The 26,146-nt window shown below is 40.7% G+C and overlaps 1 protein-coding gene across 1 annotated transcript in view; it reads left to right on the top strand.

Annotated features, from left to right (window-relative positions):
- Nucleotides 1–1,922: 1,922 nt before the first annotated feature.
- Nlg4 (Neuroligin 4) overlaps nucleotides 1,923–26,146 on the top strand; it is a 63,915-nt gene continuing 39,691 nt past the window's right edge. Inside the window, exons 1-6 of the mRNA XM_065223529.1 lie at nucleotides 1,923–2,142; nucleotides 2,209–2,358; nucleotides 2,435–3,497; nucleotides 7,260–7,378; nucleotides 7,466–7,726; nucleotides 18,805–19,578. Coding sequence (XP_065079601.1) covers nucleotides 2,043–2,142; nucleotides 2,209–2,358; nucleotides 2,435–3,497; nucleotides 7,260–7,378; nucleotides 7,466–7,726; nucleotides 18,805–19,578 — 2,467 coding nt within the window. The 5' untranslated portion in view covers nucleotides 1,923–2,042. The remainder of the gene's footprint in view (nucleotides 2,143–2,208; nucleotides 2,359–2,434; nucleotides 3,498–7,259; nucleotides 7,379–7,465; nucleotides 7,727–18,804; nucleotides 19,579–26,146) is intronic.

Below are 26,146 nucleotides of genomic sequence, written 5' to 3'. Positions count from 1 at the left end.
ATATTAGACTGATGCAAAATTTGAAATTTTCACTCCACAGTGTTCAAACGGTTTCAAATCGGGCCCTGATTAGCCTCCGAAAGTTTAAACTCATTTGATAAGAAACTGACTTGGCACAAACCATTTGAAGTTTATATGGAAATTACTATGGGAAAACAAAACTTTTTGTTAATTGTCTTCTAGCCTTTTTACATATTGTACTGTTAACAAATTCAAATGCTATTATAATGGGAATTTTTATCAGCTACAACTTTGCAGAAAATCGTTTTTCAGCCAAACGTCAAATTAAATAGTTATTAATTGTTTAAGAGATTGATAATCTTATGACATGATTGAGCAACTGTATTGTGGGCAACACTGTATTCTGCAGCGTGACATAGTGTCCATGATTTTTGTCCTCTATTCTACGCGCCATAAACACCAATGTTGCCTGCTGAACAGCTGATTGAGCATAATCATAAGACATCAGTGACTTGAATCATTAATAATTTTTGTTCCTTACATTTGGTCGAAAAGTAGTCTTCAACAAAGTTGTTGCTGAGAAAATTTTAAACAAGCTCAGTTATCATTTTATAAAGTAGAGTGAACTGGTGAATTTTGGGATATATATGAACCGAAATTATGGTTTCTCCATAGTAATTCCCATATAAACTTCAAATGGTTTGTGCCAAGTCAGTTTTTCACTAAATGAGTTCAAATTTTGGGAAGCTAATCAGGGTCCAATTTGGAACCGTTTGAGCACTGTGGACCGAAAATTTCAAATTTTGCATCAGTCTAATATATATATCATAACAATTAAGGCTGGTAAGTAACTGTTGTAACTGGAGCATCTAGGTTAAAATGAAATGAATTTATTTTGAAATTGGAACAAATAAAGAGTTTACAAAAAATGGAAATGTGGCTTTGGCTTGTTTTGTTTGGTACCAACTATGTGATGGCTCTGTTAGGAAAGACACCATGTGGTCTAAGCATATGTATGGGAAATTTTGATGCTTCCAATGTTAGTTTTTTTTTTAGGTATTTTCACTATTTGTACTGTACGCCAGAAAATTGCTGACTAACTACGCCGTCGAATGGTATATTGAATGACATAATTCACATTAATGCTTTGGAGAAATATGCGTTTGAAAACACCTCCTTTTTTCGTTACATGCCTCATTTTTGATTTCTTAATGTGACCTCCAGAATAGTAAAGAAAAACGTAGTTCTACGTCAAAAAATTCTAAAATGAGAGTGTTAAGATATGGCAACAATGTTATTTTTACAAAATAGCTTTAGAATAATGCGTGTCTCTATTTTCAAAAATATAAAAAATGACATTTATTTGAGCCCCCCCTTATTAAAAAAATCCAGATAAAGAAATTTGACCCACCACACGAAAAGTCTAAAATTTAAGACAAAAACACACTTGCGGGTAGTTTTTCCATCACATGACGGTCCTACTTATCCCACTTTGGAACTCCGAACCCAGATACCACCAGCTCCGGCTTGATCCGAAGATTCGAAACAATATTCAACATGAAAAGATCGTCAATCGGATCAGGACTCGAACCCACCACCCTTGGTATACTTTACAACCGAATCACATTATTTACGCTTACGACTATTAGCAGGTGGCTACAACTTAAAGCAACAAATGAATTCAAGCTCAAATTACCAAAAAGCTCCCCGGTTACCACCATTAGAGATACCACATAATTCCACCAGCGGGAAAAAAAATAAACGCTCCCAATAAAATGCACAGCTAATTATTGTCATTTAGTAATTCGATTATGTGATTACGCCAACCGGCCGTGTATGAATACATATCAATCATATCGGCGAGATCAATAAAACAAATAAATTACTCTCATTTCCCGTGGCACCATTATGCATAATTAATTTTTGCTTCCGCATTTTTCCTACCTCTCACCATCTCTCGCAGATTTAGTCCAACCCGAACGCCCTCGCCGTGGGACGGCGTCCGGATAGCCGATAAGTTTAGCCCGGTCTGCCCGCAACGGCTGCCGAATGTAAATAACGAAACCGCAGCTTTAGATAAGATGCCAAAAGGACGACTAGAGTACTTGAAACGTTTGCTACCTTTTTTAATCAACCAGTCGGAGGATTGTTTGTACTTGAACGTGTTTTCACCGGCACACGGTAAGTTACAGATAGTTCTCGCCCATCGAAGTCTCGAACTAATGTCGCAATCTTTCCCACCAACAGCCGCTCAAAGCGACAAGAAGCTACCTGTTATAGTATTTTTACACGGAGAATCATTTGAGTGGAACAGCGGGAACCCCTACGATGGGACCGTGCTGGCCAGTTACGGAGAATTAGTTGTAGTTACATTGAATTATCGGTTAGGAATCTTAGGTAATACCAACGCCCTGCACTTTCTGAAACCAACTTTACTAACCTTCTCTCATTCTCATCCCACCGAAATGCTCAGGTTTTTTAAATGCCAATCCAAGTCCGGAGATACGGGCCCGGGTGGCCAACTACGGTCTGATGGACCAGATGGCGGCCCTGCACTGGGTCCAGCAGAACATTGCCAAATTCGGCGGTGATCCGTCGATCGTGACGCTGGCCGGTCACGGAAGCGGCGCAGCATGTATCAACTTCCTGATGACTTCGCCAACCATGGTGCCCGGGTTGTTCCATCGGGCCATCCTCCTGTCCGGGTCTGCCTACTCGTCCTGGGCCCTAGTGGAGGACCCCGTGATATACGCCCTGCGGCTGGCGAAAGAAGTCAATTGCTCAATACCGGAAGATCTCATCAAGAACCACGAACAGATCGTGGACTGCTTGCGGGACGTCCCGCTGGAAGACTTATTCGCGGCGGACATCCAGCCTCCCAGCTTCCTCAGTGCTTTTGGACCATCAGTAGACGGAGTGGTGATCCGGCCGGGCCGAACCAATCAGGACATCGACGAAACGCCCATCCGAGGTACATCGAAACGGTCGCAAGGTGCAGCAGGTCGGTACGATCTGCTCTTCGGAGTGGTGACCGGGGAAGCTCTGTGGCGGTTCAGTGCCGCCGACATTCAGAGTGGCTTCGAGGGCGAACGCCGGGATCGAATCCTGCGAACGTACGTCAGGAATGCCTACACGTACCATCTGAGCGAAATCTTCTACACAGTAGTTAACGAATATACCGACTGGGAACGAACCAGTACGCATCCGATCAACACGCGGGACGCCGCGGTGGCAGCTCTATCGGACGCCCAGTTCGTAGCGCCCTTGGTGCACACCGGAGATATGCTGGCACCTACTCCGCCCCTTCCCGGACAGGAACCATCCGGTCCCAAGTGTTTCTTCTATGTGTTCGACTATCAAACCAAGGACGGCGACTATCCACAACGAATGGGAACGGTGCACGGCGAAGATTTGCCGTACGTGTTCGGTGCTCCGCTGGTCGATGGGTTCAGCCATTTTCCGCGGAACTACACCAAGTCGGAGGTGGCCTTGTCCGAGGCGATCATGATCTACTGGGGCAACTTTGCCCGGACGGGGTGAGTATTTTACCAGCTGTGATGACGCACTGCTAGTTGAATTCAATTCTTGAGCATTTCTACGCCAACTGATTTCCCTCATTCGTCATTCAAATTTGTTCTTGAATTTGGTAATTTTAATTTTTGGTTTATGTAGGTATCACAACGACGTTTTCGCTATTTATTTTTTAATAACTTCCAATAAAAATGTTTTAAAAAAATATAATATGGAGTCTTTCAAAGTAGGGTAATTGTCGACTTCAGCATCCATTGACCAAAATTTATTCGCATTGCATTTTATCACTAAATCACTTCGCTGAATGTGTTCAAACGATTCCTTAGAGTTTCATCTTCAATCTGATTAGGTTTTTACGATTGAGCAAACGCATTTTGTCAGATTTTTCTTTGAATAAAACATACCCACCACAAAATGCTGCTGATTTTGAGTTGCCGATAATAGAACAGTAGATTAACACGCAGTTAAAATGGAAAGGTTGCCGAAGAAAAAGAGGTGGCCGACAATAGTCACGCTCACCTGAGAAGTTTGGAGCGTTGTAAAAGCGATTCAAAATAGTGTTGGACAATTCTATTAATTGGAATGGATAGAGCAACATGCAGCAGATGAATGTAAACAAACAAACACAACCACAGCAATAAATTGGTCCTATCTTAAATTTCACACTGTATCAATCTTTTCATTATTGATTTCCAAACGAGGATAGAACATATATTTACGCAAATAAAACCATGACCCTAGGGCCACAAACTGAAGCACTAGTGCCAAAAGTAGAACACATACCCTAGTTTCATTAACATTAGAAAGATCACCTTCAAAAAGTTCTGAGAGCTTCAGGATAATTCGAATCATTTCAATGAAATTACGAATACTTCAGGGTTGTTCCAAACGCTACAAAACCGTCCAGAGCGTACAGAGAAGTTTTACGATCCTTTATATTAGGTTCCATAGGTGTCAGGAAAATTTCGAGTACCGTAAATCCTTGCCATCTAGGAAGTTGCTTTCTTCGGCGAAGTTGTTCAGTGGATCTAGACCAATATGCATGGAATATGGATATTTTCGGAATCAGTATGACGTCTAAAACCCGTAAATCGATTTCCTACGCCATTTTAAAATCCAATATGGTGGCTTCCGGCTTCAGAAAAAGTGGGAAATACTGCTAAATACCCTTCAATATGGATATTTTTGGAATCGAGATGACGTCTAGAGACTGAAAATCGATGTCCAGCACCATCTTGAAATCAAAGATGGTGACTGCCGATTTCTGAATAAGTGGGAAATACTGCTAAATACCCTTCAATATATATTTTCGGAATCGGGATGACGTCTAGTGACCAAAAAAGGATGTCCAGCGCCATGTTTAATTCCATAATGGCGGCTTAAGGTTTCAGAAAAAGTGGGAAATACTACTAAATACCCTTCAATATGGATATATTTGGAATCGAGATGACGTCTAGAGACCGAAAATCGATGTCCAGCACTATCTTGAAATCAAAAATAGCGGCTGCCGATTTCAGAAAAAGTGGGAAATAAAATACTCTACAATTTGTGTATTTTCGCAACAAAGACGACGTGCAGATGTCAAAAATTAAAATGCCGAAATGGCGTCAGCCATCAATTTACCGTCTTTTGTAGGGTATTTGACAGTTTTTTAAAAACATGACTGCCATCGTAGATTCCAAAATTGCGTCGGACATCGATTTTGCCTCTACATATCGTCCCCATTCTGAAATACCCATATTGTGGAGGTATTTAACATTACTATCCAGTTTATCTGTAACCAGATGCTGCCGTCTTGGAATTCAATATGGCATAGGACAGTTATTGCTAGTCCGTAGCTATCACCGCGAATCCCACAATACCCACATTCATGGGAATTTGCCAGTATTTCCAACTTTTCCTGTATCCTGTAGCAGTTTTTCCGAATCTGAGATCCACTGAACAACTTCGTCGAATAAAGCCACTTCTTAGATGACAAGGATTTCAAGATATCACAAAAACTAGGGCATCATTAATTCATGCACGCTAGCGCCGCGTAGTGAGAAAATCCGAACTTCTATCCACCAGCCTATAGGTATCCACTGAACAACTTTGCCCAAGACAGTAACCTTCTATATGTCCAGGATCGAGAGATATTCCATGTTGGTCCCTATTAGGTCAAATCCCATACGTGTATTCCATTTACGCGATTCCCTCGAGTAAACGGAATCATCTGAGACCAACGTAAATGGAATTCGTGTAGACCGAGTTTGCGTTTTTCGGGGGAAGAGTGTAGTTCCAGGATAATTAGGAAAATTTTGCGAGCCTCAGGGAAGTTTTGAGTGCTTCAGGTAAATTTCGAGGATTGTAAGGCAGTTCCATTCAAATCAGGAAAATAGCGATGGTTCAAATAGCAAATAGAAACTCCAATTTCCATATTAAAGATAGTCTAGAGAGCATCAGGGAAGTATAGATAACTTAATAAATAAAAATCGGAAACGGGGGAAGTACTGAAAACGATTTTTTTTAGAAACTTTAAAGATGTCGCTTGATGAAGCTCTGATAAGGTTTTTAAAAATTTGGGCACTTCAGAGTAGCTTGCAGAACTTCAAGCTAATGTCATAAGCTTTAAAAGAACAGCAGAAACTTTTAAAAGGTCTACAAACTTCAGGAATATCCCGAGACGTTAAGGGAAGTCAAGGAGCTCAGAGAAGCTACGTCTATAGGTCTTAGGAAAAACTCAGAGATCTCAAGGGCTGCCTCAATAGATTCAGTCCAGACTTTTGGGTATGTTTATAGATATGTAAAGGTTGGTTCCGATAAATTCTTGGCAGCTCCATGAACTTCTGGAAAATTTCCAGGAATCTTAAGAAATTCTGGAAATTTAATCGAAATTAAGAAGAACAAAAAAAAACTTCACGACGGCTGGGACTTGAGGGGAAATGCTTGATTTAACGGCTTTCTCAGTATTAAACACTCTTACGACTACGATGTAATCTGTCTATCGTTATCGTCAATAATATAGTCGTTGTTGTGGTCGATTTTTTACAAATTTTGGTTTCATTGGCAGGATTTAAGGGAAGGAACTACTTGGTCATAATTTTGATCACCACTGAGGACAACAATAATTTAGTTACGATAGTTCCTTCCCGTAACTATCATTAAATGAAACCAAAATATGTAAAATCGACCACAACAACGACTAAATTATTATTTTCCTTTTGAAAAAGGCCCCGCAGCAGATTACGTTGTAGTCGTTAGAGTGTTTAAGACTCAGAAAACCAAATGGAACTCATATTCGATTATAGTCAGCCTTCTTGCCCTACTGACAATCCATGTTATATAGTTTATACGTTGTCATGGACAAGTTGATACAGCCCATTTTTAGCATCTTGCTGATTTTGTTTCGATGTAGGAAAAATAAGGAATAAATTTAATGTTTGCCATGCCTCGAAAATCATACGTCCAATCAGTATACAATTCAGTACTGTTCTATGGGAATAAGATGCAAACATATTTAAACCGCTTGCACTAATATCTGTTCAGTCATCTTCAAGGAAAGTGCGTGAATTCTACACACATCCATTATTCGAGCTCGTCGAGCGGAATGATTCAAATAAGAATTAGTAATCACTCAAATGTCCAGAGTTTGAATCAGAACTAAATGTTCAACTGCAAAATTCACAGCACGAACAAGCCGATTTGAAACCCACTAAGTTCCCCCCACAGAAACAAAGGCCAGCTGCTGCACCCATGTAATCCGCGTACGAAATTCTCATTTTTCACAGGAACCCCAACGAGCACCACCGGCAGGATTCCATTCTCATGGCGTCCAAGGAGCGGAACCGCTTCCGCAGCATCAACTGGGACGAGTACGACCCGGTGCATCAAAAGTACCTCGAAATCGGTTCGTACGACAGCGACGACCGCATAAAAGCTCATATGCGAGTGATTTTTTTTCCACTTCTTTTTTTTTATTCACACACACACACAGGCATGAAACCCCGCATGAAGAACCACTTCCGGGCGCACCAGCTTTCGATCTGGCTCCGGCTGATACCGGAACTGCACAAAGCCGGCATGGAGGACGTGGTGGCGAGGCACAATCTATTCAAGAACCATGACGACCTGGACATCTACGAGGGCATCGTCAAACCGAACCCACTGAGCCGGTTGTCCTTCCTGGAGCAGGATCTCAAACGGAGGGGCATGGGCGGCGGTGGGCCCCAGTACGGACAATCACTGCACAGCAATGGTAAGTTTATCATGCTTTGATGGTCGAAAATCTTCTCAAAATAACGCTTACAATCTGGAAATTTGTAACCACTCCCGAGAAACAGAAATTATTTACACCACTAGGCTTTGATACTTTGTCCCCACTAGTGGGACGACGACAACATCAACGAAATCTGCACAACTTTGGTGTACCGGGAAAATCCTTCATTCCGACGTCGATGCCGGAGCACCACTTATGCGTACCAACGAGCTAGGGATGCTCACTTTCTGTCCCGACCATCAAACGCTTTTTCCAGCGACACATTGAACCACCCCTCTTTTACATAACATGAAAAAAGGAAATCCCATCATCAAGCATTCTTCGAGCGGAATTCCCTTACACACTGTAGATACAACAGTTTCGAAAATAGTTGCTCGCTCTGTCAGCAGCGGAGAAACAACAGAATTAAAAACTAAAAAATCAACAAAGCTGAAGGCACACTCACCCACAACTTTTTGCCTTTGCTGTGCACTTGTTTTGTACTTTAGGAGAAAAGCTTCTAATTTTCTGTTGCTCTTTGCCACAATAGACAGCATTTTCCGTGACATAGTTGTCCGCCCCCTCCTTTGCCCACGTATTTATCTACAGAAGTGTGTTCTTTGTTTTTTACCCCCGGGCAACTTGCTCTTCCTGTACCCCAACTCGATTGTTCGGAAATTCCAAAAGGGTTCCGTTTGTGAGGACGGATCGTGTAAGCATGATGGAATGTTTACTAATTCACGTGTACGAAGAGCAGTGCAGTGTAACGTGTAGCAAATCGTTTCCAAAGGGGATCGAACCGAGCGGAAACAAGAAGATTTTGAATTCCGAAAGCCTGGAGCATTCATAGGTTTGCAATCGAAATACATTTGAATAAGGCCAAACTAGCAAATCAAAGATTGTAGAATTTAATGTGATAGCTCAATATCAGGATTGAATTGAATTTTCTTAATTGATTACACCAACAACTCTCAATCTTTCGTTGATAGCCGCCTATTTCGTGAATTTTTCATAAACGTGTGACGAACCATAATCATCGTTCAAACTACTGTAGGGACGGTGTAAGAACGCCCGGTATGGTAAGACGGACCACAGCAAGTTTTATATAATTTAACTTATCATGTTTGTATTACTTCATGCGTGAAGTTAACCATTTACATAGCTGGAGATGCTTAACGTCAAATATCAGACTTAAAATGTCATTTTATTCGATAGATGAGGATAAGAAAGCATAGAGTTGATGGTTCCGTTAGTGTACGGCTGTGTGAAAATTGTATACAGACAGTAAAAAGCGAGATACACCTGCACTGGCGTGCACAGGGTGGGGCAAGGTGGGGCAATTGCCTCACCTTTTATAAATACGTTTACAAAATTATGATATAAAATTACTTTCTTGATAACTTGATTTGAAGGTAAAATAATTTCATTTCATAATATAAGGGCACTGGAAACCTTTTATTGCGTCAATTCCTTTGAGATGGTGCCTGAAAAAAATGCAGAACAAAGGAGCATGAAGGGACAAACTGCATACAAAAAATTTCTGGTGTATTTTTTTTTTAAGGTAGTTCATGGAGGGTTAAAAAAGAGGGTAAATTTAAGGTTGGAAAAATTCACCTTCGTGGTTGTAAATCGAAGAAAAAGCTTTCTATGAATATATCTGGTGTAAAAATATCATCAAGGTGTGCATGGAGGGACTAATCAAAATGAATAACTCTGGTAGAAAAATTGAATCACGCTAAAAATTTGGAGGTGCACAGTTAACTGAAAATTTCTGGTGGAAAGTGAATGTAGAAGCAAGGTTTATTCTTTTTTCTGGTACATAATTTGCCTCGTTTTGTTGAATGCAAGCTTCATTTAAAATTTATGGAGGAAAATTTATACAATTTTGGTGCATGAAGAGGCAAAGCCTGAAAAATGTACCACAAGGTGCATGGTGAAACAAACTTCACTGAAAATTTTTGGTGCACGTTCGGTGAATGGAGGAGCATGCTTTATTGAAAATTTCTGGTGCAAAATTTGTATCGCTCTGATAAATGAAATAAACAGAATATTTCTGGTGGAAAACTTGCACTCGTTTCTTAAATGAAGGCACAAGCTTTATTTAAAATTAAGCTGTATTGAAAATTTCTGGTGGAAAATCTGCACCGTTCTGGTGAACGGATGGGCAAGCTTTTTGGATAATTTTTGGTCTTAATTTTGTATCCTTCTGCTGAATAGAGAAACAAACTTTAATAATAATTTCTGGTTTAAAATTTGCACCATTCTGATGATTGGAGGGAAGCTGGTTTACTGTAGATTTATAATGAAAAATCTGAAAATAGGGGCAATCTTTATTTAGTGGAAAACCTGCAACATTTTGATGATAGGAGAAGCAATCTTTATTAAAAATGTCTGGTGAAAATGGAAAAAGGAAATCTGCACCAATCAGAAGATTTGAGAAGCAATTTTTACTAATGGTGGAAAATTTGTATCGTTCTGGTCAACTGAAATTTTCTGGTTTAAAATCTCCTGGGGGAAGTTTGTATTGAAAATTTATGGTGTAAGATTTGCAACAATCTGCTACATGGAGGGGCAAGCTGATTTGAAAATTCCTTATGTAAAAATTGCATAGTTCTGGTGAATGGAGGGGCAAGCTTTATTGAACATTTCTGGAAGAAAAACTACAACGTTTTGGTAAATGGACGGACAACTTAACATGGAGAAGAACCTCAAGGGTATTGAATTCTGAGGACAGTTCCAAAAGAAAAGATTTCTGGGGATGGTTTCATGAAAATTCTGCGAATAATTTCTAGTGAATCCTGCAGATAGTTCCATAATAATTTTGAAAATAATACCGAGAGAATCAAATTTTGAATGAAATTCCAAAAAGATGTTGAGGAAAATTTCAAGGGAATTCCGATAGTAATTTTAAGTTCATTCTGGGAAGAATTTCTGGAGAATACAGAGAAAATTCTTCTGAAACTTTGGGAAAATTTAAGTTCCAAGGTGTTCTGAGAAAAAAAAGTTCTTAAATATTCCGAAAAGAACCTCTAGGATATTGAATTTTTAAATCAGTTCCAAAATATTTCTAGGGAGAATTTAAAGAAAATTCTCCGGATAATTTCTAGTGCATCCTGCAGATAGTTCCAAGATAATTCCGAAAAGAATACCGAGAAAATCAATTTTTGAGTGAAATTCCAAAGGGATTTTAAGCAAAATTTCAAGCAAACTCCGAGGATAATTTCTAGCTTATTACGGGAAAAAATTCTGAAACTCTAAAGGAATTTCAGTTCCGAGGTGTTTGAGAAATAATCATGAAAAGTTCTAAGTATAATTCCAGTGGACTTCTGAGAAGAATTTCAAAAGAATTCTTAGAAGAGTTCTAAAAAAATCCGGGAAGAACCTCAAGGATATTGAATTCTGTGGACAGTTCCAAAGGATTTCTGGGGAGTATTCCAAGAAAATTCTACGAATAATTTCTAGTGAATCCTGCAGATAGTTCTAAGATAATTCCGAAAATAATACAGAGAAGATTAAATTTTGAGTGAAATTTCAAAGGGATTTTGAGGAAAATTTCAAGGGAATACCGATTAGCTCATTCCGGTAATAATTTGTGGATAATACTGAATTCTTCTGAAACTCTAGTTCCAAAGTGTTGTGAGGACTTCTGAGAAGTATTTCAAAAGAGCTCAAAAATTTCAAAAAGAACCTCAAGGAATTCTGAGGATGGACTTTACAACTGTACAAAGTTTAAAGACAGCTTTTGGATTCCCTAATTGAAACCTTGGTCTATTGTTGTCTTACTCACTTGTCAAAATAGTTTGTTCCAATCGTTACATATTTTTTAAACCTTTTTAATGATCCTATTAGCCTTGGCATTTAGGTCAAAATTTGAAAAAAAAAATAGAACTACAAGTTTCGCTGAAAATGACCAAGTTCAACGCACTCGCAACGGTAATAGTAAACTGCAACTACAACAGCATATAATACCCCGTACATACTATGGCTTCTATCATGTAATATAGACTGTCTTGCAAAGAGCACTCAAATATAGGATTTCCAGTGAAAACTAGATGTATGAGTGCTCATTGCAAGAAAGCGTATATCACGTGATATACGCTGTAATGTGAACGGGGTATAAAGGTGGCCGACCACTTCGTGAACATTCGGAAGGAGCGGAAAGTGTGCCACCCAGTTGGTGACTAACTACAATCCTGTGCTGGAAAACACTTGGCGGAAGGTGCCAAAAATTGCCAGTACACAAGTAACCGTGATTAGGTCGTTGCACAATGTAATGTTGCGAAAACCTTGCGAGGAAAACCAGTGGCAATCATTGCAGATGAGACGAACGATTGTGGCCACCACGAGCAGTTGGCGATTGTCATCAGGTATATTAATAATGATCGGTCGACGGAAACATTCGTGGGTGTTAGACGGATGTTGAAAACAAACGCGACGACCATCTTCAATAGCATTTCTGAGGTCCTGACAGCGATGCAGAGCGAAAGGAGAATGCGATTCTTATTGGTCATTCATGTCGGTTTGTTGGTGCTATCACCACCATCTGACATGACTTCAGCTGAATCCAACCACCAAGGCAACAACATTGCAGCAAATGTATCATTTCGGTTATTATTGCAACCATTTGACGAACCGATCATCCGACATCGTAGATGGGATTAAATTGCCAATTCCACTGGCTGTCTGAAAGCAGTTTGCATTGCACACGAAACGAAAATCAATTATTTTATTCATGTGTTTCACTTATACATTTTTGCCAAAACATCAGCCTTATACATTCCGTAAGAAAAACCACATAGGTCCTATAAGAATACATAAAAGGTATGTGTGACCGCTTGAACATTTCATTTGATACATGATCTTCATTAACTTTTTGCAAGGCGTCTGCTTATTAGTTGCCTTATACATTTTATGAATATTCAGCAATAGAAATTTGCCAAAAGGTATAAGGAGATTTCTATCCGTGCAGAAGATGAATCACCACCGGAGCAAAACATAAATAAAATTAGCTAAATTGAACAGTAGGGAAACAGTGGTGGATGGACAGCACCATCCACCACGCACTTTGGAGTACTTCCCATCCCCAGATTAAATGCACCATAGAAAAAAAATTGCCCCTCCTTAACAAGATTCCTGTGCACGCTAGTGTACACATGTAAACCATATTGAATCAGTTCAAAGACAGCTTTTACTGTTTGCTCTATGAAAGTTAGGTTGGACGACTTTACCAGTACCATCTTATGAGTCGCGATGTATTTTGATTAATTTAGAGGGGCTCAAAAAACGAAAAGAGTTCGCAATGGTAGCTTTTATGAACGATGTTATTGCGCAAAGAGTAAACTCCACAGAGATTTTGAAAAAATGAAAAAGCAAAAGCTGCTAAAAATGGACCTTTAAATAGAATGATGTTCTGTTATAACATTATAAGTCCAGTAAGAATGGGATAAAATTTTAACAAAACCTGTTACCCACATCCATCATCGTTCCCTCGTGTAACATAATTTTAAGTTACTTGAATATCCTTATGTTTGTGAGTAACGGACGCTCATTTATGCGTTTAAAATCGTTACTCATCCATTGAGTAGGGTCAAGGAGTGGTCACTCTACACACTTGTTTTGCGCCATCTTTTTTCTCAGTGTACCTCAGTGTGCCGCAGTTGTACCGGCAGTGTCAAAAAGTCATTGAACTGACTTTTGATTGCTTGTGAATAATGCCTTGTTTGGCAACCCGGTATTTTAACAGCTTTTATCTTTGTTTTGTTTTTCAATGTTTTCAAAAACGACACGGACTCCAGTTGGGACTACACACTGGATGCATCCGCCTCCAAGGATGCCTGCAACGGACGAGTTTCGTTGCTACACGATCCTTCCATCTTTGGCGGAAGGCCGACCCCACACAACGAACGTCAATCATTAGTCGACCAACCCTTCTGGGAGTCGGCGGAGGAAATGGATTTGCACCGAATTTTTCACCGCCCGAGTACCATCCGTCGGAAAACTGGAAACCAACACCGGCCAGAACACACGTCGGACTGATGAAGGACGCACCGCTGACCCGAAACGGACCAGCCAATTTTCCAAGCTGAACTACTTGTCAGAGTCCACCAACCCGTACACCCTGCAGGACAATTCGATCAGCTTCAAGGTCTACAGCGCCTCCAAGAACAATCGCTTCCCAAGCCAGCAATAATCGCATTCTACACTTCTTCAATAACCCACCCGTATGCCGTCCGAGGATCTGCTGCAGACTGCATTCATCACCAAAGGCTGCCACCCGTCGCAAGTGCGAATGTTCCCGCTGAAATCGGGAAGTTCCTCCTCCGGATTGGTCGAGTTCCCGAGCGTAGCCCTGGCGGTGAACGTCATCATGAAGTGCAACCACAGCGTGATGATCACAAATGCACAAAACTCCCGTTCATTATGAAGCTGTGCTTCTCCTCCTCCAAGAAGATGAACGGTGCGTGGAGCAACGAAAACACCGAAAACACGTTAGCTTTGAAAGAGCGGAAGCTTATTTTCTGAGAAAAAAAGGATTTTCCTTTTTCTGGGTAGTTAATGTTATGATTCGTAATTATAATTTCTTATTGTGTTAGTTGGAAGTGCAAAAAGGAACGAGAGTAAAAATTTGTTGAACTATTTGAGATTTTGCCAAGACGGTCCTCCAACATTATATGTTGGACGATGGAATGGTTGATGTAGCAGCCACCGCCATGGATGTATTCGAGCAGTTCGAATGGTCGGATGGTATAGATTTTGTTTGGTTGTTGACTTTCCGATTAAAACTCAAGCACCGCTTGTCGTGACCGGCCCAATATTTCCAGCGTCGACCACGGCTACACAAATTAGCGATGCAGCTCCCACGGCTGCGGCTGATTCCAATGCTGCTGCTGCTTTAGTTGCTGCTGCTGCTGTTCCTTCTGCTGGTCCGTCTCCTCTAAAATTCGTCAAAAAAGATAGACCAGCAGCAGCATTGGAAGCAGCCGCAGCCGTGGGAGCTGCATCGCTAGTTCGTGTAGCCATGGCCGGAAACCTCGGTTAGGTCGAGATACCGCTGTCAGCTGTTCTTCGTCTGAGAGGACATGTGGATGCGAGGATGCGACTGCCGTCACGGTTGTAACGATTTTGAGAATCCATGGCGAGACTTGGTGGAGATTCACGGTTGTTTTGAAAATAATTTGACTAGGAGTGGCAACGTCAATAACAAATTTTGACACATGCACACTGCGCAGGCACAGAAAAAGTTCAGTGTTGCCAGTAACTTTGAAGATCATAAAAATTGTAACCATGGGTGCCAAACAACGTCAATGACTGCAACCCGATGTGCCCCAGTTTGATTTTGGCACACTGTGTAGAGTGACCAACCCCTTGAGTAGGGTACATGTCCCTAAGCTCGATCTATTATACATTTTATGTCATTTATTATTTAATAATTGAAATGCAAAAGATATTTCACTGTCAACATGCAAGCTTAGATATTCTTATAATTTGGATTTTAATTACGCACGACCGAAAATTGTAAAACTCAGTACTTTAACATGAAAACTTTCCAGGTACCGTATGCGTGATAATGTTTGCACCATCGTACAAATAAGGTTCCCGTTTCACCTGTGCATACAATGCCTTGGTTTTCTTTGCATGCACGTAACCTAAAGCTCATACCGTAGTAGGCTGTGTATAAAAGAAAATGATTTACTTAGTTTGACAGTTGCACCATGACGAAGTGGCAGCGTATTCGTGATTTGTCCCACGCGCAAATGTTGCAAAAAGACATTTCAATCGCCGTGGGAGTGTCCCGGTGGACCGTCAAAAGGGTTTTAGACCGACAAAGGAAAGGATAACTATCCGCGAAGGTGACCACAGGTCGTCCGAGGTCAGCTCGGGTTCCGAGAGTTATCGCTGCTATCAAAAGGAAGATTCGGGTGAATCCAGTGCGTTCAATAGGGAAAATGGCAAAAGAACACGGGATCAGTGACTTTACGGCACGGAAGATCGTAAAGGAAGATTGCGGAGCGAAGTCGAGGGCACGGAAAAAACTCACATGATTACCAACCGCATCCGAGAGCTACGAGTCGAACGATGCAAGAAAATCTTGAACTGCCTTAAGCGAAAAAATCCGGTAATCCTGTTCACCTACGAGAGCATGTTTACCGTCGATCCCGTATCAAATTCCAGAACCGACCGGTATATTGGTTCTCTTCCGGTAAAAGACGTGGCCGACGAGCACAAGATCGTGTATCTGACCAAGCATCCTGCTAGCGTTATGGTGTTTGGATTGGTGGTTTCCGATGGCAAAAAAATGGACCCGGTGTTCATTCCAGAAGGCTACAAGGTCAACACGGAGGTCTACCGCTGGAGGTCTACATCTACCGCTGGATTACTCAATATGGCGCGTCATGAAGGCCAATACCTGTTCTAAACGCCACCCGAGTACAGCAAGCCTCAGACAAACATTGACCCGTACCCGAGAGAAATGGGTCCTGACTACATTATTAGAACCTGCCGTGCATTCCGGAAGCGTGTGGAGGCCGTAATTGCAGCAAGTGGAAACTCGATCGATGATTACAATGTTTAAGACTCTGAGAAACATCTCCCCTTTGAATAAATAAAAAAACTCGAAAACGATATTTTTGAGAATTTTTGTTTTAAATTTTGACATTGCTCAATGGTGCAAACATTATCACGCATACGGTACGTGGATGTAATGTTGGTCTACTGTACTCAAATTGGGTCTATAATTGATGCAACTACGGCCTATCGAAGATGTTAAATCTCGCTTTTTTTTCACTCCTTATCATTTATACATAACCACATTGTTGACGTCACTTACACTTCTCATGTAAGAACTGATGAGGAAGAAAGAGACAGTGTTTTCTTTCCAGTTGATCCAGGTAACATCAATCACGATGCTTCTAGGCTCTGAACCATTTGGTGATTGTTTTAAACTTTTGGTTAAAATTTGACAGATGAAAAGTTATCGATTAACCCTAAGAGGAAGAGGTGACAATTGGCTTCTTCCTTTTTTATTTCTATCTCTATCTCTATCTTTATATATCTCTATCTCTATCTTACACACATGAGTGCGATATACCCAGTCACTAAGTAGCCTCAAAATAGCGTGTACTCTTTTACCTCTATCTATATCTCTACCTAAACCTATCTCTATCTCTGTCTCACGCACTTCAAATCGGCCAATCACGAGCTGGTTCGTGACATTTTCTCCCACCAGATCTGGCCACATCATTTTCAAAGTTTTATTTATTTAATTTTTTTTTTCAAAATTTTTTATGAACCTCTCATCCTTCGTCTAGTCTCCTGCGGAAAGATGGAACTCCAACAAAAGTTTTCTCCGAACAAACCAAAATGTTCACACAAACATAACCTCCAGCAAAGAACGCTCATACAAGCACGTTCTCATAATTTCCACCCATCCTCTTCCTTTTAGACAGATTTCGGGAAAATTGCCAGCAGGAGACACACATAAGCTCTTTCGAACAAAACGAACGGCGAACCAGGCACGTACCTATTCTTTTCCATTCTCGGAAAAGAAACTCATCATCTCCCGCCGTAGTCCTTTGGCCATTTTAGAATGCGTCTGCACCATCCCATCGTCGCTAATTGAGGTTCGGCTCGGCATCGTCAACCAGCTGACTGAAACAATCTTTAATCTTTTAATATCTACTGGCCCACTCACCGTCGTTTGCGCACAACTCGATTGACTGCACTAATACTGCTGATACCGTTTCCGCCGTGTCTGTAGAAAATAGAGATTTACGTAATTATCGCGTAACTGTTCAAAAAGACCTGTGTAACATTTTCGCCGTATTGAGAAAAACGAAGTTGAAGTGCGACAGATTACTGAAGCAATGTGTGGCATAATTACGTTGAATTATTCAAACGACCATCTATCTTTCTCCCATGCAACATTGTTGCATGCTGCTTTCATTTTCAACAAACCTTATTTCAAATCCTGCTTAACTGACAAAACTCAAGTATGTCAATTAAAATATTTACCAAACACTTCAGAAACGCGTAACATACAACTATCCATATCACTTCCTTAAACCCATAAAACCTGAATACCGACGACTTAACATTCTTCTGCTTTAATCAACATCTTGGTAAAAGTAGAACAATGCCTTGATTTATTTTCCATTTACTAACCGAAAACAAGGAAACATGTCCAAGTAAACATTGCTGCTACGTTCCATCGTTATTGCTCCGTGCGCATCGATGTAACGTACCATCAATGTAAGTGGTTCATAAACACTTGAACCTCGCCACTCGTTTTAAATTCAAATATTGTTTTATACCGATGGAAGTTTGTAAATATCCCAAGCCTTCTACCAAAAATGCTGAACAATGAAGAATGCTCCAGAATTCTCTGTTTAGATTTACATACTCACTCTCACTAACAATTATTTCTTAAGTTTATAAAAACCCATCTCCGAACTTAATAAAGACACACTTCGTATTCATTTTTCAATCGTGTACCACACGACTTTGCCTTCTCCCGAAAATCCCACAAATGCAGTTTACCGTAGTCGGTGAATAATACCGGTGAAAATTCAGTAAATCTCAATTTTACATTGAATTTCATGCTACAATATGGGAAAAATCACAAACGTCGTTTTGTCTAGTCAAGTTGAACTTAGGACATGTTACATTGAACGTTTTACCTCAATGAAAGAATCAATGAGTGTTACATTGGACATTATGTTCTGCATTATACTAGCTTCCCTTTCACAGACTTCAGAATAGAGTACCCAATACCAGTAAAATGGATGTTATCATGTTAGGCAGACCAAATGTCTGAAGTAACAACCCATCATTCCAAAGTGTACATTGGACAATTTAGGATTTACAATTATTTTAAATAATTAAAAATATATTTGAATGTGTGTTTTGTATCACAAACAATGATAGAGGAGCAATAGCATGTATCGATTAACTCGATTTATTTAAATGTGTTACCTAGTACCATTTGAAAAGTTAGGCGAGAATTTATTAGACGATCTTACAGTGCAAAACCTGCCGTTTAATTTCTCTTACCGTCTATTTTGTTCTTCCTTTCATTGCAGTGGCCGGAATGACGACGGTGGAGCCATCGTTGCTAACGACTTGCATGCCAGTTGGGAACTACACTGCCTACGCCCATCCCACGTCAACCGTGCTGAATGCAACCACGGACACCCTGGCCGGTCTAGAAGCGGCCGGATATGCGGCATACTCGACCGCTCTCAGTGTGACCATTGCCATCGGGTGCAGTCTGCTGATATTGAACGTGCTGATCTTTGCCGGAGTGTACTATCAGCGGGACAAGACCCGGCTCGAGGTGAAGAGCCTGCAGAAGCAGTACCAACAGCGAGGCGGGATGCACCAGCAGGGCCCATTTGATCCGATTAAGCATGCCCACTACCACCTCGGTCACTCGCAGTCCGCCAACGTGATAGTGGACGTGGAAAACCACGACACCGGAGCGCTGATACTGGCCAGCGATGTGAAATCGCCCCATATCTGCTCCAACTCGATGCAGATCAACGTAATGAAGAGCGGGTCGCCGGGCAACGACGGGCGAGGCGGAGGAGGTGGACCGGGCGATGCTGGCTGTAACGTTCCATCGGGTCAAACCGCAAATAATGCAAAAATCCCACTGGCCAATAACACCTCGTACAAACCCCGAACCGAGCACATTACGATACCAATCAAAAATTCAACCTTCACCGGCGGGACCGGGATGATGACGCTGCCCAAACCGGGCACGGTGCACATCCCGATGAGCTACAACCGGAACGAGTGCATGACGTTGCCACGGAACGCCGGCGGTGGCATTAGCACGTCCAGCACCAACACAGGTGGGTGTGAAGACGCGAGTAGTAGTTGCTCTAATCGAATTATTCCTTTCCGATTGCCTACCTATCTGCTGGACGATGGCGAATCCTATCTGCTCTATCCCATTAATTCCCGATACTCTTAGAATCCACATTCGACCGTCAGTGAGTGCATGGTTGGCTAGGAGCAGCGATGGTTTTGTCAGAAGGGTTTAAATTTGTATTAACGGGGCTTTTTTTTCTTTTCTAGAATTAACACTTTAATAGAACCATGATAAAACAGGGTGGAAGGCGATATTTTGAAATTGTTTCACTAACTAAAATCTATTTAATGGAATCTTTAGAGTATTTGGATTACTTTTTTTTCTTAGGAAATTGATCCTACTTAAGTCTAAATTTAGGAATACAAAACTTCTATGGCAATGTCACTATATCTAGGGTAAGTATGTCAGTTTTCGGCTCCCAAATCTGCCCATTTACCCTATTGCATCTATATCACATGAAACAATATTTCCAACGGTTGACCCCAATCTGCTTCAGATGCATATCCCTTGCTACAAATTTAAAGTCCATGAAAATTTTAGAACTCTCACACTATGTGGCGCTACTGCGCACATGAACTTTCTTTATATGCTGTATCTCGAGATCATGGTTATATAGAAGGTTACTGTCTTCGGCAAAGTTGTTCAGGTGACCTAGACGGATGGTGTTCACATTAGTTCAGAACTCTTTCACTATGTAGCGCTGTTGCTGTGCAATGTGAGTATTTTTGGAACAGGTGGCCGTGTAGAGGCTAGATATCGATGCAAGACTCCATTTCGGAATCCAATAGGGCGGCCATCTGTTTTAGAAATACTGTCAAATATCCTACAATATGGGTATTTTCTGAACGGTGACGACGTGTAGAGGCCTACAATTTATGTTTGACGTCATTTTGAAATCCGGTCTTGAAAATTCTGATCTCTTATCACTTGTTGGTATTTTAAATAATATAGGATTCCTGGTTGATATTTGAGAATATCTTGAATTGTTGGATAGTTGAAGATCTTCAGACTGATGTCTGTTCAAGCTGAAGTCTTAAACAAATATCTTGAGGATATTTTGGAGATCTATGATCACCTGGAGGTCTTTGCAATAACTTTTGAGAAACCTGGTATCTCAGGAGGATATCTGGGCGATATGATTTGAATTGTTGTGCAGTTGAAGATCTTCAGAATGATACCTGATCAAACGGAAAGTCTTAAACAAATATTTGAGGACTTTTGGAGATGTCTGATCACCTGGAGGTCTTTGCAATAATTTCTGAGCAACCTGCCATTGAAGAGAATATATGTAATCTGAAATGTTGGATGGATTAAGATATTCAAAATCATACATGATCTAGCTGAAGCCTTGAACGAATATCTTGAGAACTTTTGGGATATCTGAAATCACTTGGCAATCATTGAAATAATTTCTGAGCAATCTGTTATTTGAGAGAATAACTGGAAAATGTTATTTGAATTATTGGGCAATTGAAGATCTTCAGAATAATACATGATCAAGCAGAAATATTGAACAAATAACCTGACGACTTCTGGGAGATCAAGATGTTTCTAAAGTCTTGAACTTGGTGAGGATTTTTTCTGAAGAATTTTAACTGTTCATCATGCCATTTTGGAACATCAAAGTTCTCCATTAAATTGATTGGATATTACTAAGCCTTGAATCAGGTGTATCAAGTATTATGCTGAAGATCTCCTACTATACAAAAATTGAAATCTTAATGCTTTAATATTCTCACATGTTACCAGAATTCTCAGAATCTATAATCTTCGTAATGCCCTCTGGATTTTTTTTTTTAATATTTTTAGAATTTCTGGTTGATCAGGATTTATGCTGAAGATAATAAACTGTCCAACGTCAAAAACAGTAATCGAACATCTCAATATAATCTTCTGGATATACAGTGAACCCTCATTTACTCAGTTTCTTCCTAACTCGATGGAAATCCAGGCTACTTGGACCATTCTCCCCATACAAATTTCCCAAATTTACCTCCCAATCTCGCTATCATTCCTATCTCAATGGTCCCTTCAATATCGAATTAGGAAGAAATTACTGTATACTAATTTGAATAAGATTTGCATTAAGCCCTCTAGATGTTCGTTCAAGACTTCCAGTTCACCAGGCATTTTTTTTTTTGAAGATCAGATTATGAAGGAATCCAAACTGTCAGGTATTTTTGTATAATAGCTAGCAATAAGAAATTATTGCTAGCTAATTTCTGTACCAGTCGATCATCATTTCAAATAACATTTATTAGATATTTACTCATAACGCCATGTCGACCATTCCGTCATCTTGGATTACAAAATGGCGGCGGACATCGAGTTTTGACATCTACACGTCGTCTTCGTTGCAGAAATATCCATATTGTTCACGCTAAGATGCACATACCTTAAAATCGGTAGAAATTACCAACAATCGAAGAAAGTGCGCATACCTAAATTATCGGTAATCATGGATTACTAATAATTAACGTTAAAAATTAAAAAAAAATAGAGTAAAAAGCAACGATTTTTATCGGTAAACAATATCGATAACTTTTTACCGATAATTATAGGTAGTCGTAGCTAAGAGTGTTGGGTATTTGATAATTTTTTGTTCTAAAATTGATGGCCGCCATCTTGAATTTAAAAATGGCGTCCAACATCGATTTTCAGCCTCTACACGTCGTCTCCGTTCCGGAAATGGCCATATTATACCCACAAGTTTTTTAGAAGCCCGATGGCCGTTATCTAGGTTTCCAAAATGGCGGCAGGCATCGAATTTTGACATCTACACGTCTTCCATGTTCTGAAAATACCAATATTGTACGATATTTGACAGAATTTTTAAACCAACGGCTGCCATCTTTGATTAAAAAATGAGATCCAACGTCGATTTTCGACTTCTACACATCGTTCCCCTTTCGTAAAATACCCATATTATAGGGTATTTGATAGTAGGTTTAGAACAGATGGCAGCCATCTTGGATTCTAAAATGGCAGCGGACATCGAATTTTGACATCTTCAAGTCGTCATCGTTTCGGAAATACTTGTATTGTTGAGAATTGTACAGAATTTCTAAAACCGATGGCCGCTATCTTGGATTCCAAAATGGCGTCCAACAAAGATTTTTGACACCTACACGTCATCATCGTTTCGGAAATACCCATATTGATGATAATTTTACAGGTTTTTCAAAAACCGATGGCCGCTATACGTTTGGGTATTAGAAAGAATTTTTAAAGCTGATGGCCGCCATCTTGGATTTAAAAATGGCGTCCAACATCAATTTTTGATTTCTACTCATCGTTTCCATTCTGGAAACACCTACATATATTGTAGGGTATTTGACAGTATTATAGAAAACCTATAGTCCTCTCCAGGCGGGTTCGTATTGGTGCGATTTGCGTGTGCTAGTGAGATGAAATTTTTTGTTAGCTGTGAGATTTTTTTTGTTTTGAAGTAAAAATAAACAACAAAACGAAAACAAACCCTACGCTTTCACGGTAACAGTCAAATACCCTTTTATGAGTCAAAGTTAACCCATTTTTAATAAAAGCGGCTTTACTCATTAATGAGCAAATTATTTTAACAATAATGAGTTTCTGCCAACAGTAGCTAACAGTTAGTACTTAATTGGTATAATAAATTACTCATTAATTAGCAATTTTTTTTTTTTTTTAATTCTTTATTTAAGAGATTTTTAGCCTTAGGCTAGTTCATCTCTAATTAATTAGCAATGTCACTTTTATCGACAATGAGTTCACTTTTACTCATAAATGGATGTTGGATTCTTACCGTGCACAATACAGTATACGCTAGCGTGTGTAAAATTATATTATTAGTGTAGTGTTCGTGAGATCCTGCTTGGAGAACTCAATTGCCATCATCTTGGATTTCAAAATGTCGGTGAACATCTAATTTTGACACATAAACGTCGCACAGTGGTCCAGCACTGCGAAAAGACGGTCAAAAGTCATTATCTCGTGAATCTTGAATTTGAGATAAATGGTGTTTTCGGAAAAGTTTCTCTGCCAGCGCTTGAATTTTGATGACCCAGTTCGCCACGTAATTTCAATCGTATTCAGCATTCCTCTAGTGGAATGATCGTCATTCCTCATCCACCGTTCCAGGTTCAATTAAATACCTTGACGTTTCGCCACTGCGCCTCGATCCACCCAGTTCCGATTCCCATTCGACTGTAAGCTCAAATTGCTCTTGGCAGCGTGTCTCGTCCGGCGGGTATTTGCTGACAGCTCTCACTTCCTTGCAGGACCAAACCGTTCCATAGATTTCTCTAAATCGAGAAATTCCATCAACCGAGACTTGACGACAGCTTGGATTTTGCGAGTGACTCTCGTTCCGGTTTGTCCGATACCCGATACCCGATATCGAAACATCCAGAGACCTTCATCAGGTGACATAGATTTTCAGAGATGATGTTGCATTCCAACCCGCTGTCTCAACCGATGCGACATTCGCTGCCTTAGGATCAAAACTTGAATCGATTGGCCTTTGGTGATCCATTCCAACTACTTCTTCCTTCGCCCCTGAAGCACAGCAGCGTGTGGTGTCGAGCCTTGCAGTTCCGACACGAGAACCTTGACAAGCAATCTCGAGCTAGATGTTTGAGACAGTTTCGGTAGACTGAGTATGCTCGTATGAACGACTCCCTGCTGGATAGCGACATTTCCATGAAGCCCATACATCTCCGTACATGATGGGCACTTAGTGGTATTCCATTACACGGCATTGCGGCTGACCTTCGGAGAAAACGGCTTCCGTTTTGGTTGTTGATGTTCATATCTGGATTCTACCTTCGCTGGTGGAGACTCGGGGATCTGAAATCTCCGTTGAAGAAACTCTTTTAAGTCTTTCAGCGTGTCAGCGGACGTGTGTTCCTCCCCTGCCATGTCAAGTAGCTGGATTCAGACGAACACTGAGCAGTTCTACCAGCAGCAAATCCCTGTATTCAGCTGATTCGACGACTTGATCGAACGTTTGAAACGCACGATCGAATCCATCCGCCAGTCTGTGGAGATCCGTGATCGGTTCCTTGCTAAGTGAAGGCAGTTTCACTAGCGCTTGCAATTGCTTCCTCTTCAGTAGCTTGCTGCGGTTCCACTAGTGACTTAGCTTCGCCTTCTAAGCAACCCTTGATGTAGTGGAATTTCTCCACTTTCGGAAGAGCTGGCTGCCGTGACCGGACCGAGGTTTTCAGCCTCAGCCACGGCTACACGAATTAACGGTCATGGTAATTCATATTAACCATCCATCAGGTCATGGTAATTCATATTTACCATCCATCAGGGCATGGCAATTCTATCTACCATCCATCAGGTCATGGTAATTCTATCTACCATCCATCAGTTCATGGTAATTCTATCTACCATTCATCAGGCCATGGTTATCTACCATCCATCAGCTCATGGTTAATTCATATTACCCATCAATCGTACCAACTGCGCCATTGTCGTGACCGGACCGAGGTTTCCAACCTCGGCCACAGCTAGACGAACTAATAATGCAACTCTCCCACGGCTGCGACTCATGTATCAGAGACGTGTAGAGATCCCTAAAACTTAGCCAGTCATCGATGGCTCCATCGAAAGTCTGGAGCTCGTGTACTGGTGGCATCCGCACTCCGTGTGGCCTGGTTTAGAACAGATTTATCCTGGAACTCCTTGGCCTTCTCCATCAAGAACAATTTAGTATCGTAAAAGCGGTTCTCGAACTCAAGTTGCTCCTTTTCGAAACCTTCCTACTCTTCGTAGTCATCATGTGATTCGATCTCCCAAGAAGTTTCGCTAATTTGCTCCCACAACAAGTCTACTTGTTCGTCCGCCTGACCTGAATAGATGTCGTACCCTCCTTATAATACCTAACGAACTGACTAATATTACTCAACGACAATCTAAGGCCCTTCAGTTTCGATGTTAAAACCTTCCAGGTGTCGGTTGACATTGTAATCTTCGTTGACATGGTTGCTGTCGGAGGAATCACGGTACGGAAACAAAGAACCAAGATCCAATCAGTTGGTAGGTCCTAATGATGAGTTTCTCCACTTGAAGTTTGGCGAAACAATGGGTTATCCAAGAATCGAAAAGAATCGGCAATGTAGTATACAAATTTGTCTACTTCTGCTGAACATATAGAGGAATTGGATGTAATGTTGGCCTAAATGCCCCTAATTTGGACCCATACATAAATTCAGCAATCGACTTAATTTTCAATGGCGGCCAAAAATAACCATTAGTACCGTCCCAATGACGCGTTCATCTTCATAAAATTGATAAATAGCAGATTTTTAGCGATGGTCCCAATCTTAGAGCCATTTCCCCTATTGTTCAGCTAACCTGTGAGAAGAAACAGTAGTACCATAGAGGTAACTCTTAGACCAGAAGGTCCCGAAGAAACGTGCTCAACTTTTTGCCTCAGCTCTGGTACTCTCTTCGGTCCCAAGCTAATCGATTCACCCCTCAAAACATAGGAAAATCCACGAACCACTCTTTTTATCTGTCAAACTCTCATAGCGAATCAAAACAAACATAGTGTAGTACTA

Source organism: Ochlerotatus camptorhynchus, unplaced genomic scaffold, assembly GCF_037179485.1.
Source record: "Ochlerotatus camptorhynchus isolate MF236.1 unplaced genomic scaffold, CSIRO-AGI_Acam_v1.1 ptg000193l, whole genome shotgun sequence".
NCBI lineage: Eukaryota > Metazoa > Arthropoda > Insecta > Diptera > Culicidae > Ochlerotatus > Ochlerotatus camptorhynchus.
This window is presented reverse-complemented; position numbering and strand designations above follow the sequence as displayed.